This window comes from Papilio machaon, chromosome 26, assembly GCF_912999745.1.
Source record: "Papilio machaon chromosome 26, ilPapMach1.1, whole genome shotgun sequence".
In the NCBI taxonomy this organism is placed as follows: Eukaryota; Metazoa; Arthropoda; class Insecta; order Lepidoptera; family Papilionidae; genus Papilio; species Papilio machaon.
The window spans coordinates 5,551,885-5,566,932 of NC_060011.1; the positions used below are offsets into that span (position 1 = coordinate 5,551,885).

A 15,048-nucleotide genomic window follows, 5' to 3' on the forward strand; every position below is an offset into this window, starting at 1 on the left:
TTCGGAAGTCCACTGCTAGCATACATGAAATCGGTATACTGTAATTTATGACTAGAGATATACCAAATGAATTCCTCAGGTGATGCGGTGTTCACTTTAGACGAAATCAGACAATAAAATAAGGTAATATATCAGACAGTAAAAAGATTACCAAGGTATGTTTGTATAGGGAAGAATTGCATTCGTCAAGGAGAACTTTCAATATGAACTGATATCGGTAGGGATTAACTTGGGAAAAAATGGATGGAAGGGTGATAAAAATAGAAGTATAACTGAAATGATGAATGATAGGTCGATACGGAGGACGAAAGAAATAAGATACAGTGAAATATGAAAAGGCATATAGTTGATAGAATATATTTACAACTAAAAAAATATGTTTTAACTACAATTACAATTGCTACAAAAGCCGACCAGCCGACCACCGGACTTTAAAAACGATATATCAGGCGCTATGCCAATCATTATTAACATACTGTATAACGACCTGGGGAGGGACCGCAAAAACTATACTTTTAAAATTGGAAAGAGCACAGCGTGCAATACTAAAAACTGCCTTTTCCCTTCCTTATAGGTATCCCACTAATGATTTGTATAAAATGTGTGGACTCAAATCCGTACGGCAACTATATATCCTCACCGCGATTACCCGTAAACACTCTGAATTATTTTACGACCCAAGCGAGTTATCTGAAAAAAGGCGTAAATTTACCGTATGTTATATAAAACCTCACACCGGACTCTCCATGAGATCTTATTCGATCCTCGCTAATATTCTGTACAACAAACTAAACAAATCTTTAGATTTATTTCCACTAACTAAAAGACTGTGTAAGGCAAAGGTCTCTAAATGGTTAGAAGAGTTAGACTATGAAGAAACAGAGAAAGTTCTGTACAATAATTAAACAAAGTAACATACATACATAATTCAAACACAAACGCTCATTCACCTTAATATGAACACAACATACACCTTACACATACACACACATACACACACATATACACACATCACACTTTAACTCTTAATAGCAAACCTCTGTAGAAAAATATAAACATTGTTAATTGTTATCATAACTAATTAAAATCATAACCACTTTGTAAAATTTGATTGTAGTATGTTTGATTTGAATTGTATATTTTGTGGTCTGTGGGGCGGGCGCCTGGTGATCCATCACACAGGGTATCACCCTAGTTTGGACACCAGTCCCTTACCCATAGGGAAAACAATAAAGTTATTTTATTTATTTATTTATAATTAGGATTGTCAGCTGTATAACCTCAAAGAAAAGATATATTTTTAAATAATTTGAAATTAATAAAAATTATTCACAATTGTTGTTAATTAACAGATAGAATAGTTTTGAAGCCAGAAAAGTAATTTATAAAAAAAAATTAAAAGCTTGTACTTTTCGACAAAGTACACCTAACCAATAATTATAGAAGCGCGGCTGCAAACGAAAAAATGTACTTCGTGATCACATGACTTGAGTTGACTATTTGATTGCATTTCTCTCTGTTAGACTACCTCTCTTCTCGTGCTTCAATCCACGTGGCGTTTTGATACGTTCTACGTTGACAGAGTTAGAGAGGTGAGCGCCATTACCCAGTTAGCATTATTGCTCTTGTTTACCTTAAATTAAATATCAGAAAATACGTCAGTCAACTTTTCCCTGAAGCTTACAACAATAATAATAGAAAAGAAATCAATATTCGACATATAGGTTTAAGTTAAATATTTTTTTTAATATGAAAATTAAACGATCGATTCTTTCAAATCTGATTGCAGCCACTTATAAAATATACTCCACGTCCACAACACCAAAATAATTCTAATAATTTTGAGCACATCTCCAAAGTAAGACTTCGTTGAGCTATTTGTTTCAAGACGATGGAAAGAAAAGTGATAAATAATTTTTAATGTTTTATTGATCGTTTATTGGAACAAAATCACATTTCTTAAAGTAGTTTAGAACAGAACATTTCCGTTGCAATCGCAGCCACATCTGCCGGTGATGGTGACGAGGCCGGCGGCGGGCACCTCACCCGCGAACTGCACGGCGCCCAGCACCGGCACCTGGCCAGCCACGAGCGTGGTGCCAGCCACAGGTAGCTCGCCGGCGACATCCAAGTCCCCGATACCGTCGCCTCCGTAGCCGCCGACCACTTCCGGCGTCCCCCACGCGCTCCCGGTGCCCAGCCCCTGCCAACTGTACCCCTGGCCCCGGATGCAGCCACACTCTGCGTTGGTACCGTATCCCACACCTAAACCGCCAGAGAGGTATTGTCCTTGTGTCGCCTGAAGCAGGCAGACAGTGAGACACAGCAGAAGACTGCAGCGGGTGAAGGTCGACATGACTGTTTGTTGTTTGACTAACTGATGATACAACTGCCATTTACTTACTACTATTTATACTATTTTTATTTGGAGTTTGGAGCTCGTTATCTACGCCAACGTGACAATGTTTAAATTTCAACTATCCCCATATTTTCATAGAAACGTACGGAAAAATTATTAAAGTAGGTAATAGATAATACTCATAAGTATAAGAACGTGCAATTTTTACTTAATTGAAACTGATTTCATAATTTTCTCTTTAAGTATGAAAATTTGCGAAAAAATTCATGGTGACTATATAAACATAAGACGAGTGTGCTTACAATAACTCCACCGGAGATTTCCAATCAAAGCCGATCGCACTGGAAGCAAACATGGCTGTGTATATTGCAGAGGTTTTATTTGCTCTTGGATTTCTAGTATCGGTAAGTTTAAAAGACGACGATGATACAACAGAATGTGAATGCTTATTACTACTTTTATGACATATCGTTTTTCTTGATCCATTTTAGAGTCTGCGGGGTCAGTACTTGCCGCTGAATGGCCAGCAGTACGGCGGGGCATTGGGGGACGCGTGGGGAGTGCTAGGCGCGGAAGCGGGGTGCGGCTGTGGCTCGCTATTGTCGGGGGCAGACAGCGCCGCGGGAGCACTGGCCGCAGCTGACGGCGGCGGCTTCGCTGTAGTGAGCTCGTCACCCACGCCGCCCTACGGCGTGTCGGTATTGTCGGAAAACGAGTACTCCGGTATTGTGGCAGTAGCGGGCCAGTTGCCGTTCCTCGGCACTACATACCTGGAGGGCGCGGTGCCGTCTGCTGGGGCCGGCGCCGTTGCTTACGGCTGTGGTTACGGGGACGTCGCCATCCTCAGCGAGGACTTTGCGGGCGCGGCTGCCAGCCTACGCTACGCCAATGACCGCATAGCTCCTAGAACCTTCGGCAATTCTGGCGTATGTGGTTGCGAAACTTGGTTGTGAATTACTAAAATACTTTAACCATCCACGTAAATAAAAAACTGTGCTAAAATAATGACTTTTTTTCTTCAACATCTCTATCGATTATTTTATTCGAATAAATATTAAAAATGACTTATTGTATGAAGTTTCTAGTAGTATTTTAAAAGTTACAAAATAATATGTTAAATCTTGTGTTTCAAACATTTTCTTTGTCTAAAATTGATTAAAAGACGAAATTACCACCTCCCTAACATTTGACAATCTGTCAAACGTGTTGTCTGTCTGTCAAAATTTGGCGCCGTTTTCAAGGCCTTCTTATCTAGGACCTAGTATTCTTTATCTGAGTTTACAGTAATCCGTAGAGAAAGTGAGAGAAAGTCGTAATCCTGTATCTATGCATTTGACATTGAAGGCAGTCGTCAAACATAGGATATGTTAATCAACATTCAATATTTTTAATTAAGAATTTAAAAATTTTCTAGGACATTGTGCGTTTTTGTATAATTATTATTCATTATATTCACACCACGACTTAAAAATCAAGCGGTACCAAGCGAAACATGCAGATTTTGTACATGGTGCGAAAATTACCTAAAATGTTTTTTTAATAAAATTTAATATAGATGTAGTTCAGTAATCATTTATTTAGAATATAATTAGCAATAATAGTATGTGAGTAGGCGTCACAATAGTTTAAATTACTTTTATGATGTTAAATTCGTACATTTTATGTGTAGTAGTGATGTACCTAATAGGCAATATAAACTATCGATAGTTTTGTTAATTTTTGAACAAAAAGTATAGTGTAAAATTGTAGGATAATTTATTTTTCACACTTGTTGACGTAATACTAAATAGATTCCTCAATCTTCCTTATTAAATTTATGAATAAAAAATTTACAACCAGAGGCACACAAACCGCCGTGCTTAACCATATTTTTTAATGTCACTTAAAATTTTTTGCAGGTCTTACGTGGATTGATGGTATGATGTGGGATTTTTGGAACCACACTATTTAATGAACAGCTATGTAAAAATCCATAGGGAGTGTATAAATAAGTGCGTAATAAAACTACATTTTAAGCTAATTATTAGTTTTTTTTTAATCTTACTTACTAATATTATAAATGCGAAAGTTTAGATGGATGTATGGATGGATGTTTATTACCAGGTATCTCCAGAATAGCTGCATGGATCTTGCTGAAATTTGGCATAGATGTAGAATATAGCCTGGAAGGTCACATAGGTTATTAATTAAGTTTTTTTTTAAATTCCGCGTGGACGGAGTCTCGGGCGACAGTTAGTCAGTAAATAAAGAATGAGGGAGTATTTATGCTTAATTATATAGTAAAAGAAGCAAATGTACTTTTTATAGCACCTCGTTAACTAGTAGCCATGTATGTCGATCACTTAATTCACATTTCTGAATTCGTGACTCGTTGTCAATTGTGTCGATTGATAAGTCATGCGGTTGTATTAATTTTGCTAACACAATTTGGCTCGTCGTTATTTTGTTGTGCACAAAAAAAATTGAAATTTAAGAAAATAAAATGGCACTTTTCAAATTTAATTGTATTTAATTGAAGTTAGGTTAGATCACATTTGTTGTAAATATTTAAAATAAAGTGCCGCAGCCGCATCCGCGCGTTTCGCCGAAGGCTCTAGGTGCGATGCGATCACTAGCGTAGCGCAAGCTGGCGGCCGCGCCTGCAAAGTCCTCGCTGAGAATAGCAACGTCTCCATACCCACAGCCGTAAGCGACGGCGCCGGCCCCAGTAGACGGCACCGCGCCCTCCAGGTATGTAGTGCCGAGGAATGGCAACTGGCCCACTACTGCCACAATACCGGAGTACTCATTGTCCGACACCACCGACACGCCGTGAGGTGGCGTGGGAGACGAGCTCACAACAGCGAAGCCGCCGCCGTCCGCCGCGGCTAACGCGCTTGCGGCGTTATCCGTCAACAGTGCGCCGCAGCCGCATCCCGCGTCCACACCCCGCACGCCCCACGCACCCACGCCGTACTGCTGCGCGTTTAGCGGCAAGTACTGACCCCGCAGGCTCTAAACACATAAATGTATACATAAGTAAATTACACGGGAAGCAATGGCTCTTTGTAATTAGACACGACAAGAATTCAACTCACCGACACAAGACATCCGAAGACACAAAGCGCTGCTAGAACTGAAGCCATTTTGTTTACTGAATGTTAGTACTTTGATTGAATGTTTAGAGCAGAATGAGTCTGAACTCTAACTCTTGTTATTTATATTGTCACAGCACCGTGTATGTCTGTTATCACTGCACATTGCAACATGTTGTTAAATGAACCTGTAATCACTAGCTTTGCTAATTTTCGCAAAGTTGCAAAGACGACAAGTTAGAAACAAATCACACATGTATGAGTCGATTACACAAATTTCCAAACTCCAAATAGTATACATAGTATAAATAGTAGTAAGTAAATGGAAGTTGTATCATCAGTCAGTCAAACAACAAACAGTCATGTCGACCTTCACCCGCTGCGGACTTCTGCTGTGTCTCACTGTCTGCCTGCTTCAGGCGACACAAGGACAATACCTCTCTGGCGGTTTAGGTGTAGGATACGGCACCAATGCAGAGTGTGGCTGCATGCGGGGCCAGGGGTACAGTTGGCAGGGGCTAGGCACCGGGAGTGCGTGGGGAATGCCGGAAGTGGTCGGCGGCTACGGAGGCGAGGGCATCGGAGACTTGGACGTCGCTGGCGAACTGCTTGTGGCTGGCACCACGCTCGTGGCTGGCCAGGTGCCGGTACTGGGCGCCGTGCAGTTCGCGGGGGAAGTGCCCGCCGCCGGTCTCGTCACCATCACCGGCAGATGTGGCTGCGATTGCAACGGAAATGTTCTGTTCTAAACTACTTTAAGAAATGTGATTTTGTTCCAATAAACGATCAATAAAACATTAAAAATTATTTATCACTTTTCTTTCCATAGTCTTGAAACAAATAGCTCAACGAAGTGTTACTTTGGATATGTGCTCAAAATTATTAGAATTATTCTGGTGTTGTGGACGTGGAGTATATTTTACAAGTAGCTACAATAAGATTTGAAATAATTGATTGTTTAATTTTCTTATTAAAAAAATCGAATATCAATATATATATATAGAATCAAGAAGATATCGACGCTGGAAAGCATAAACGCTGTAACCCTTGAAATCGCGAATATGTTTTTCACACGTTAATAATTTCAACCATTATCAAACGATAATGATTTCATTATAGGTTAGCACAAACTACACAACATTGCTAAATACCGTATGCTTGTAGACGTATCAGCTCACGAGTTATCATTTTTTAGCTCTCCTGTAAAGTTCATACTTTCGGGGTTACAGCGTTTACGCTTTCCAGCGTCGATATTATGTCAAGCTTCAGGGAAAAGTTGACTGACATATTTTCTGTTATTTAAATTCTTAATGAAAGGTTTTTAATTTAGTGTAAGCTGGGGAAATATAATGCTCACTAACTCTGTCAACGTAGAACGTTTCAAAACGCCACGTCGATTGAAGCACGAGAAGAGAGGTAGTCTAACAGAGAGAAACGCAATCAAATAGTCAACTCAAGTCATGTGATCACGAAGTACATTTTTTCGTTTGCAGCCGCGCTTATATAATTATTGGTTAGGTGTACTTTGTCGAAAAGTCCAAACTTTTAATTTTTTTTTTATAAATTACTTTCCTGGCATTAAAACAATTGTGAATAATTTTCATTAATTTTAAATTATTACAAATCTATCGTTTGAGGTTATATAGCTGACTTAGCGCCATCAATCCTAATTTTAATTGTAGTTAAAACATATTTTTTTAAATTGTAAATATATTCTATCAACTTATGCCTTTTAATATTTCACTGTATGTCTTTCGTCCTCCGTATCGACCTATCATTCGTCATATCAGTTATCCTTCTATTTTTATCACCCTTCCATCCATCTTTTCCCAAGTTTATCCCTACAGATGTCAGTTCATATTGAAAGGTCTCCTTGACGAATGCAATTCTTCCCTATACAAACATTTTTGTAACTTTTTTACTATCTGAAATATTATATTGCCTTTTTTATTGTCTGATTTGGTCTAAAGTGAACACCGCATCACCGGAGGAATTCATTTGGTATATCTCTAGTCATAAATTATAATTACACTATACCGATTTCGTGTATGCTAGCAGTGGACTTCCGAATTTAAGTGAAGTTAAAGAATTATAATCCTAAACAAAATTAGATGAAATTTTTCTGAAACGTTTGTGTGATTACCGCCACCGATGGAAATTCGGAATTCCAATCGCTTTAAGGATACTTCCATAGATTTCCTTGAGTTAATTATTTTAAGGCGATGGACATAAATGGAAAAATAATTCTTAATGTTTTATTGATCTTTTATTGGAACAAAATCATACTTCTTAAAGTAGTTTAGAACAGAACATTTCCGTTGCAATCGCAGCCACATCTGCCCGTGATGGTAACGAGACCGGCGGCGGGCACTTCCCCCGCGAACTGCACGGCTCCCAGCACCGGCACCTGGCCAGCCACAAGCGTGGTGCCAGCCACAGGCAGCTCGCCGGCGACGTCCAAGTCTCCGATGCCCTCGCCTCCGTAGCCGCCGACCACTTCCGGCAACCCCCACGCGCTCCCGGTGCCGAGCCCCTGCCAACTGTATCCCTGGCCCCGCATGCAGCCACACTCTGCGTTAGTGCCGTATCCCACACCTAAACCGCCAGAGAGGTATTGTCCTTGTGTCGCCTGAAGCAGGCAGACAGTGAGACACAGCAGAAATCCGCAGCGGGTGAAGGTCGACATGACTGTTTGTTGTTTGACTGACTGATGATACAACTGCCATTTACTTACTACTATTTATACTATTTTTATTTGTAGTTTGTAAATTTTTGTAATCGACTCATACGTGTGTAATTATTAGTTCCTAACTTGTCGTCTTTGAAACTTTGCGAAAAATTAGCAAAGCAAGTGATTACAGGTTCGTATTACAACATGTTGCAATGTGCAGTGATAACAGACATACACGGTGCTGTGACAATATAAATAACAAGAGTTAGAGTTCAGACTCATTCAGCTCTAAACATTCAATCAAAGTACTAACATTCAGTAAACAAAATGGCTTCAGTTCTAGCAGCGCTTTGTGTCTTCGGTTGTCTTGTGTCGGTGAGTTGAATTCTTGTCGTGTCTAATTACAAAAAGCCATTGCTTCCCGTGTAATTTACTTATGTATACATTTATGTGTTTAGAGCCTGCGAGGTCAGTACTTGCCGCTAAACGCGCAGCAATACGGCGTGGGTGCGTGGGGCTTGCGGGGAGTGGACGCAGGGTGCGGCTGCGGCGCACTGTTGACGGATAACGCCGCAAGCGCGTTAGCCGCGGCGGACGGCGGCGGCTTCGCTGTTGTGAGCTCGTCTCCCATGCCACCTCACGGCGTGTCGGTGGTGTCGGACAATGAGTACTCCGGTATTGTGGCAGTAGTGGGCCAGTTGCCATTCCTCGGCACTACATACCTGGAGGGCGCGGTGCCGTCTGCTGGGGCCGGCGCCGTCGCTTACGGCTGTGGGTATGGAGACGTTGCCATTCTCAGCGAGGACTTTGCAGGCGCGGCCGCCAGCTTGCGTTACGCTAGCGATCGCATCGCTCCTAGAACCTTCGGCAATTCTGGCGTATGTGGTTGCGGCACTTGGTTATGAATTACTAAAATACTTTAACCATCCACGTAAATAAAAATCTGTGCTAAAGTAATGACGTTTCTCTTCAACATCTCTATCGATTATCATATTTAAATAAAAATTATAAATAATTTATTGAATGAAGTTTCTTATCGTATTTAAAAAGTTACAAAATAATATGTTAAATCTTGTGTTTCAAACATTTTTTTTGTCTAAAATTGATTAAAAGACGAAATGACCGCCACACTGACATTTGACAATCTGTCAAACGTGTTGTCAATGTCTATCGGCTCGGCATTAAAATTAGAAAAAGCTTTTTAATGGATTGATAGTAATTACGTTTTGTTCTAAGGATTTTTCTTCTTAAAATCCCGTTTAAATATTCGATGAAAAACAACCATGAATAATTCTGCGATAAAAGTAAGTATTCATTACTCTCAAGTATGCCGAATCAAAATCGTTTATTGACGCTTTTCTATCTTGTCTCAATATTCCTTTGATATACTTACACTTACCTAACATTTATTTCTAAAGATCGATTGATTGTTAGTGCTGGCAAAATTCAATATAAGCATTTTTTAAATCTTACTTCTCACTAATATTATAAACTAGCTTTTACCCGCGACTCCGTCCGTTCGGAATAAAAAATAGAAAACGGGGTAAAAATGATCCTATGTCCGTTTCCTGGTTCTAAGCTACCTGCCCACCAATTTTCAGTCAAATCGATTCAGCCATTCTTGAGTTATAAATAGTGTAACTAACACGACTTTCTTTTATATATATATAGATGCGAAAGTTTAGATGGATGGAGCAATGGATGTTAGTTACAAAGTATCACCAGAAAGGCTGAATGGATCCCTTTCATAGATGTAGACCATAGCCTGAAAGAGTAAATAAGCTACTAATTAAGTGTTTTTTATTTCCGCATGGACGGAATAAAGAATGAAAGTATTTATGTACAATTGTAATGTAGTAAAAGAAACTAGTGTACTTTTTACAGCACCACTAAATAGTCATGTATGTAGATATCTTAATGTATATTTTATAAGTCAAATATTGTTCACTATTTGATAAAACTCTTTAGGTTGCGGAAATATTCAACGAGGCTGGGACAGCATTTAAAAAGCTGTCAGAGATGACAATGATGCTGCATCCAGTGAACGATGCACAGCCTGGGTATGTTGCACTGTATTAATACTCCTGAAACATCGTAGAGGATATATTTAAGAAAATGCTCGTTTTATTTATAATATTGCATTTGTAACTGTTACTTAACCTATTTGAATGTTGTCTCAGTGGCAAATGGAGTGATGAAGAAGTGGAAATGTTGAGGGCCTGCATACATCGCTTTGCTGTGGACCTGAATCAGCTCAGTCTGCATATTAAAAACAGGACAATGTAAATATATTACACAATTAATACCCTACATTAAATATCTTTCAGAAACATTGTTAGAATGTTGTCAAAATTTTATACTTTTAAATGTAAAAAAAAATATAGAAGCATAAATTTATATTGCACTAGCTGTCGCCTGGAACTATGTCCGTGAAGAATTAAAAAAAACTTAATAAGTAGTCTATGTGTTCTTCCAGACTATGTTCTACATCTTTGCCTAATTTTATCAAGAACCATTGTGCCATTTCAAAGTTACCTTCAAAAAACATCCATCCATCCATTCGTCCATCTAAATATTTGCATTTATAATATTAGTAAAATGTCAAATACCATGATGAAAGTGGAGACTTTTGTTGTCGGAGGCCAAGGCCCACAGCATCACCCTAGTTAGTTAGTTAGTCAAACACATTACAAGTTAAGTTCAATTGATTTCTTTAACATAGAAATCATTTAAATCAATCAATTAATTGGTTAAACAAGATTAGTTAAAATTACCAAAACCATAGATTATGCTTTAATACTGTAAAATCACCTTAAAATAATACAATATTACTTTTTACCAACTTTATGGTTTGACTTATGTTGAATATAAAACTCAGACAATGCCATCCGGATAAATTACAGTAGAATCTCCTATCTAAATGTCAAGGGAAAAAACTTAGTATTATTGAGTCTTCAACTTAACAAATAATTCAGGATATAAAGTATTTGATATGGAATTCTTTAGACAAAATTATTTAGACGTCATTATGTTTTAATAACTGACTTACCGTCTTGACATGACTGACTTATTGAGTATAAAGTTGTGCTAAAATACCTACCAAGGGAAATAAAATTTTGTTTAGAGTTACAAAGTGTGAATAATTTGAAATACCAAGTATTTGAGGGTTCAACGGAAGGGAAGGGCATTTTTTTTGTCTTACTTAGGATTTCGACTTCACAAGTTTTGAACAATAGAGATTCTACTGTATGTCAACTACAATAATGCAAAGTAAAACACGCATAAACTTTATATGTCAACGAGATATTGGTTATTTATTTCTAGTCATGGTTAAATCAACTAGTAGTGATAACCTGTAGTTCAATTTATACCTGCATAGAATTGAGATGATTTGAACTGCAAATCATCTCTCATGGCTCATCAGCTCATATAGTTTTAGTACATGAATGAGTTTTGAGCTTCAGCTCAACAGTACAAGTCTATGTGACTTGATATTTTGTTAAATTAACGGCAAATTTACACACATTTACTGAGTTATGCTCTTTGATATAAACACTTTCAATTCTAGAACAGATTGAGATTATTATTGGGCAATCCAATTACTAGAATTCATCTTGCAGTTCCCAAATAAAGAGGACGTTGAAAAAGAAGGCGTTTGAGGACGCGGGCATCCCGCTGCGCGAGGTAAGCAGCACGGTGACCAGCCAGCAGCTGCCGGAGCCGCAGGTAGAGCCAACCAACATCGAGCCCCGAGTGTTAGGAACAAACCCAGAGGTTCAAATATTCACTTAAACACACAGTTTTGCTACTGCATTGGTTGGTTTTTTTGTTTCGTCTTCATAGTTAGTTTCAAGTGTTGGTACAAAGTTGGTTTTTTTTTATTGTCACATTAGTTTAGTTAGATTACTAGATTTTTGTTTGGGATACAATATTTTTCCTAATTTTCGTATTTGTTTCTAATGTAGTTACTTAAACACACTTTAATATGGAAATAAGAACTGGAATTGACGCAAAAAGGATGGTGAAAGAATAGTTTGAGAGTTTGGGAAGTGTTGACGTGATTATAGTGAAATTGAATGATAAAAATAAATTTGTCACACATAATTGTGTATCTGTCAGTTGATTTGACATATTGAATGAATGATAGATGTGAGTGTTCATTTCTTGTCTGACTTATGTCCGGTTTCTGATGTTAATTTTATCATTACGCAAATATACAATAGTGTTAAATAACTTTAGTTTTGTTTCTAAGCATTAAAGGAATCGTTCAATAATTTTGAAGGCGATTAGTTTTTCTACTGTAATTAAAATTAGTTTTCTATGTACAAGGTATGTTGGCACCGTTCAATAATGAAAATTTAGTTATGCCTCATTTAGTCAAACATCAATTACAGTTATGCTAACATTTACAACCGGAAATAGTACAGTTAAGATGAACTAAGTTTCAACAGAATTAATCTCAAATTACTTAGTTCGGAAACGCATTTTATAAAATTACTAGCTGTCACCCGCGACACTGTCTGCGTGGCATAAAAATAAAACTTAATAAATAGCCTATGTATTCTTTCAGTCTAGGTCAAAATTCATACATCTGTGTCAAAATTCATGAAGATCCATTAAGTAGTTCTGGAGATACCTTCAAACAAACATCCATCCATCCATCTAAATAAACCATATGAACCATAAACTGTATGGAATGGTTAAAAAGACTTCAGAAACCAAGCATAAAAAAATGGTTAAGCACATCTATGTTCCTACTATTGTCACTTGGTAGCTTAAACATTTGACTTTGATGACTTAGATAATTATTCCAGTTTACTTGAGATTATTTATTATTTTTGGTTAAATTGCTTCTTTCCTTGTAGTTGTGTGCCATTGAAGTTAATTTTGAGTATTGGTACAAAGTTGTTTTGTATTGTAGTTAGTCACACTGGTTAGCATGCACAAGAATTTGATAATTTTAAAATAGTTAGAGTTTGGGTGTTTAGTAGAAAACTAACCGTTGGTTTCTAAGATTAAAATCTTTGTATATAACATATTGTCATCCCTGTCAATATCTTTGACAAAAGAGACAGCAATATGTTTTAAATGAAGATTTAAGTCTCAGAAATCCACGGTAAATGTAGTAAGCACAAGAAAAGAGTTCACACACTGGATAGATATTTTTTAATACAGAATTAATACTGAGGTGTAGTTTAGGTGATAATCATATAAATTTCCACTATACAATGTACATACATTTTTAATTCATTTAATGAGTGATGTAGTTTGCATTTATTTTATTAATATGCTTATGTATTTTGAATTTTTTTTAAATGTTATAATTTAATTTTAAAATTAAATACACATTTTAATCTTTTAATTTTCGAAATGTAAAAAAAAATGATTACAAATTCAATATTGAGATGATGTGGGGAGGGAAAAAATGGATTTCTGCAACCTTATCGGACAATCATCATCAGCTCACTGTACGTCTCCACTGAGGAGCTCGGAGCCTACACCAAGTTAGGAGTGACTAGGACATAGTGAACGCTGGCCCAGTGTGGGTTGACTTCACACATATAATTGAATTTCTTCTCAGATATGTGCAACATCACTATGTTTTCCTTCACGGTAAGAACGTTGGATAAATGTACATATGTAACTCGAAAAACACATTGGTACATGGCGGGATTCGAAACCAGGACCTGCAGATTGCAAGTCAAGTGCTTAACCCCTGAGCCACCGACGCTCTATCGGACAATAACAATCGAAATTTTATTGTTTTCTGTTTTGGTAGCTATAACCGATAAGTCGTATTAACCGATATAATTTACCTGTTTCTAATTAATTTTCAAAGTGTATTCCATACAAAGTTACATAAAGTGTATGAACTTGACATATATTGCATAATGTGGTCCAGGTGACACTGAACATGCTGAACGCGACTGGGACGGAGGGGGAGGAGGAGATCGGGGGCATTGACCTCGAGTTCGAGCCAGTCAGCAACGATGATGTGGCCACATGAAATATGTACAGCCTCAATTTCTGCTAAAGTGTCTCTCACAGAGCCACTTTGGCAGAACATTGAGACAACAAAGCAAACGCGAAACATGTTTCATTACACTACATTTCCACTGCGGATACTTCTACACTGATTGATTCTCTTTCAGATAACATGCATTATGTTTTGTTTTACATTTTACGGCAGTGGATTTACCCTTTATATAAGAACCTTTTTTCACTACGATTGAATCGATTAGTCTACTAGTCACAAGTTGATTAGTGGAAAAGGGTTCTAAATTAAATTCGATTCATCTGAATTAGATATATTATTGATAAAAAAAATTTTATCCTTCAAAGTAAAAGATTTCGTATTAATCTACCATTAGTAGTCTAGTTTTGTAGTTCAAAATAGTTACGATGTAAAAATTTAATTTCCATAATTAAATGAGCGAAAAAAAATTTAAAAATAAAATTCAAAAATACTCCAAAGATTTAATTAAAAATATTAAATAACTTTCACAATGACAAATTAAAAAGTATTTTTTTTGTCATTAAAAAACAAAAGTGGTATTTTAAAATTTAAAACAATAAATTATTTTTGAATTTTAATTTTCTCAAATATTTTGTATTTACCATTTTAAATTAGTTTGCTTCAAATTATCAATTTAAAATGTTATCTTATGAATTAAAATCTACTATTTTAAATTGTTTAAACTTTAGTGAGACGTTTTAATAAATTCATTAAAAATGGCTTAACTCACGTACACCGGAAGATTACACATTAAGCCGTTAATTAATTTATCTACTATTTTGTTTGAAAATGACTATTTTTTTTTAGTTTCTAGGTATAATGGTTGTAAGAAAATTATATGTATTTTACAAATAGTATTTGAAATGTTAAAACTATTAATAAGTTCTATGTAATTTAATTAAGTTAGTTATGTATGTATTTAAAATTA

General features: G+C 36.9%; 6 protein-coding genes across 7 annotated transcripts; 3 read left to right on the forward strand and 3 right to left on the reverse strand.

Moving 5' to 3' along the window:
- Positions 1–1,969: 1,969 nt before the first annotated feature.
- On the reverse strand, positions 1,970–2,356 carry LOC123722501 (chorion class A protein PC292-like). Its single transcript, XM_045684388.1, has one exon. The coding sequence runs from the start codon at positions 2,354–2,356 to the stop codon at positions 1,970–1,972; it is 387 nt and encodes a 128-aa protein (XP_045540344.1).
- Positions 2,357–2,712: 356 nt separating this feature from the next.
- On the forward strand, positions 2,713–3,325 carry LOC123722502 (chorion class B protein PC10-like). Its single transcript, XM_045684389.1, has 2 exons — positions 2,713–2,763; positions 2,851–3,325. Exons 1-2 carry the CDS (start codon positions 2,713–2,715, stop codon positions 3,310–3,312), a joined length of 513 nt encoding a protein of 170 aa, XP_045540345.1. The 3' UTR covers positions 3,313–3,325.
- Positions 3,326–4,883: 1,558 nt separating this feature from the next.
- On the reverse strand, positions 4,884–5,584 carry LOC106716949 (chorion class B protein PC10-like). Its single transcript, XM_045684596.1, has 2 exons — positions 5,437–5,584; positions 4,884–5,353 (listed from the first exon to the last, which is right to left on the reverse strand). The coding sequence occupies exons 1-2, from the start codon at positions 5,482–5,484 to the stop codon at positions 4,907–4,909; spliced, it is 495 nt and encodes a 164-aa protein (XP_045540552.1). The 5' UTR covers positions 5,485–5,584; the 3' UTR covers positions 4,884–4,906.
- A 211-nt stretch (positions 5,585–5,795) lies between these two features.
- On the forward strand, positions 5,796–6,182 carry LOC106710854 (chorion class A protein PC292-like). Its single transcript, XM_014503036.2, has one exon. The coding sequence runs from the start codon at positions 5,796–5,798 to the stop codon at positions 6,180–6,182; it is 387 nt and encodes a 128-aa protein (XP_014358522.2).
- Positions 6,183–7,732: 1,550 nt separating this feature from the next.
- On the reverse strand, positions 7,733–8,214 carry LOC123722503 (chorion class A protein PC292-like). The gene has a single exon (XM_045684390.1). It carries the CDS (start codon positions 8,117–8,119, stop codon positions 7,733–7,735), a length of 387 nt encoding a protein of 128 aa, XP_045540346.1. The 5' UTR covers positions 8,120–8,214.
- A 1,057-nt stretch (positions 8,215–9,271) lies between these two features.
- On the forward strand, positions 9,272–14,239 carry LOC106721196 (chromatin complexes subunit BAP18). Of its 2 annotated transcripts, none has more exons than XM_045684552.1 (5): positions 9,272–9,408; positions 10,073–10,164; positions 10,285–10,386; positions 11,725–11,878; positions 14,007–14,239. In XM_045684552.1, the coding sequence occupies exons 1-5, from the start codon at positions 9,388–9,390 to the stop codon at positions 14,109–14,111; spliced, it is 474 nt and encodes a 157-aa protein (XP_045540508.1). In that variant the 5' UTR covers positions 9,272–9,387; the 3' UTR covers positions 14,112–14,239. The 2 variants fall into 2 exon arrangements, with proteins under 2 accessions (XP_045540508.1, XP_045540509.1); XM_045684553.1 differs by having other exon boundaries at positions 11,725–11,830.
- The last annotated feature ends 809 nt before the right edge of the window (positions 14,240–15,048 follow it).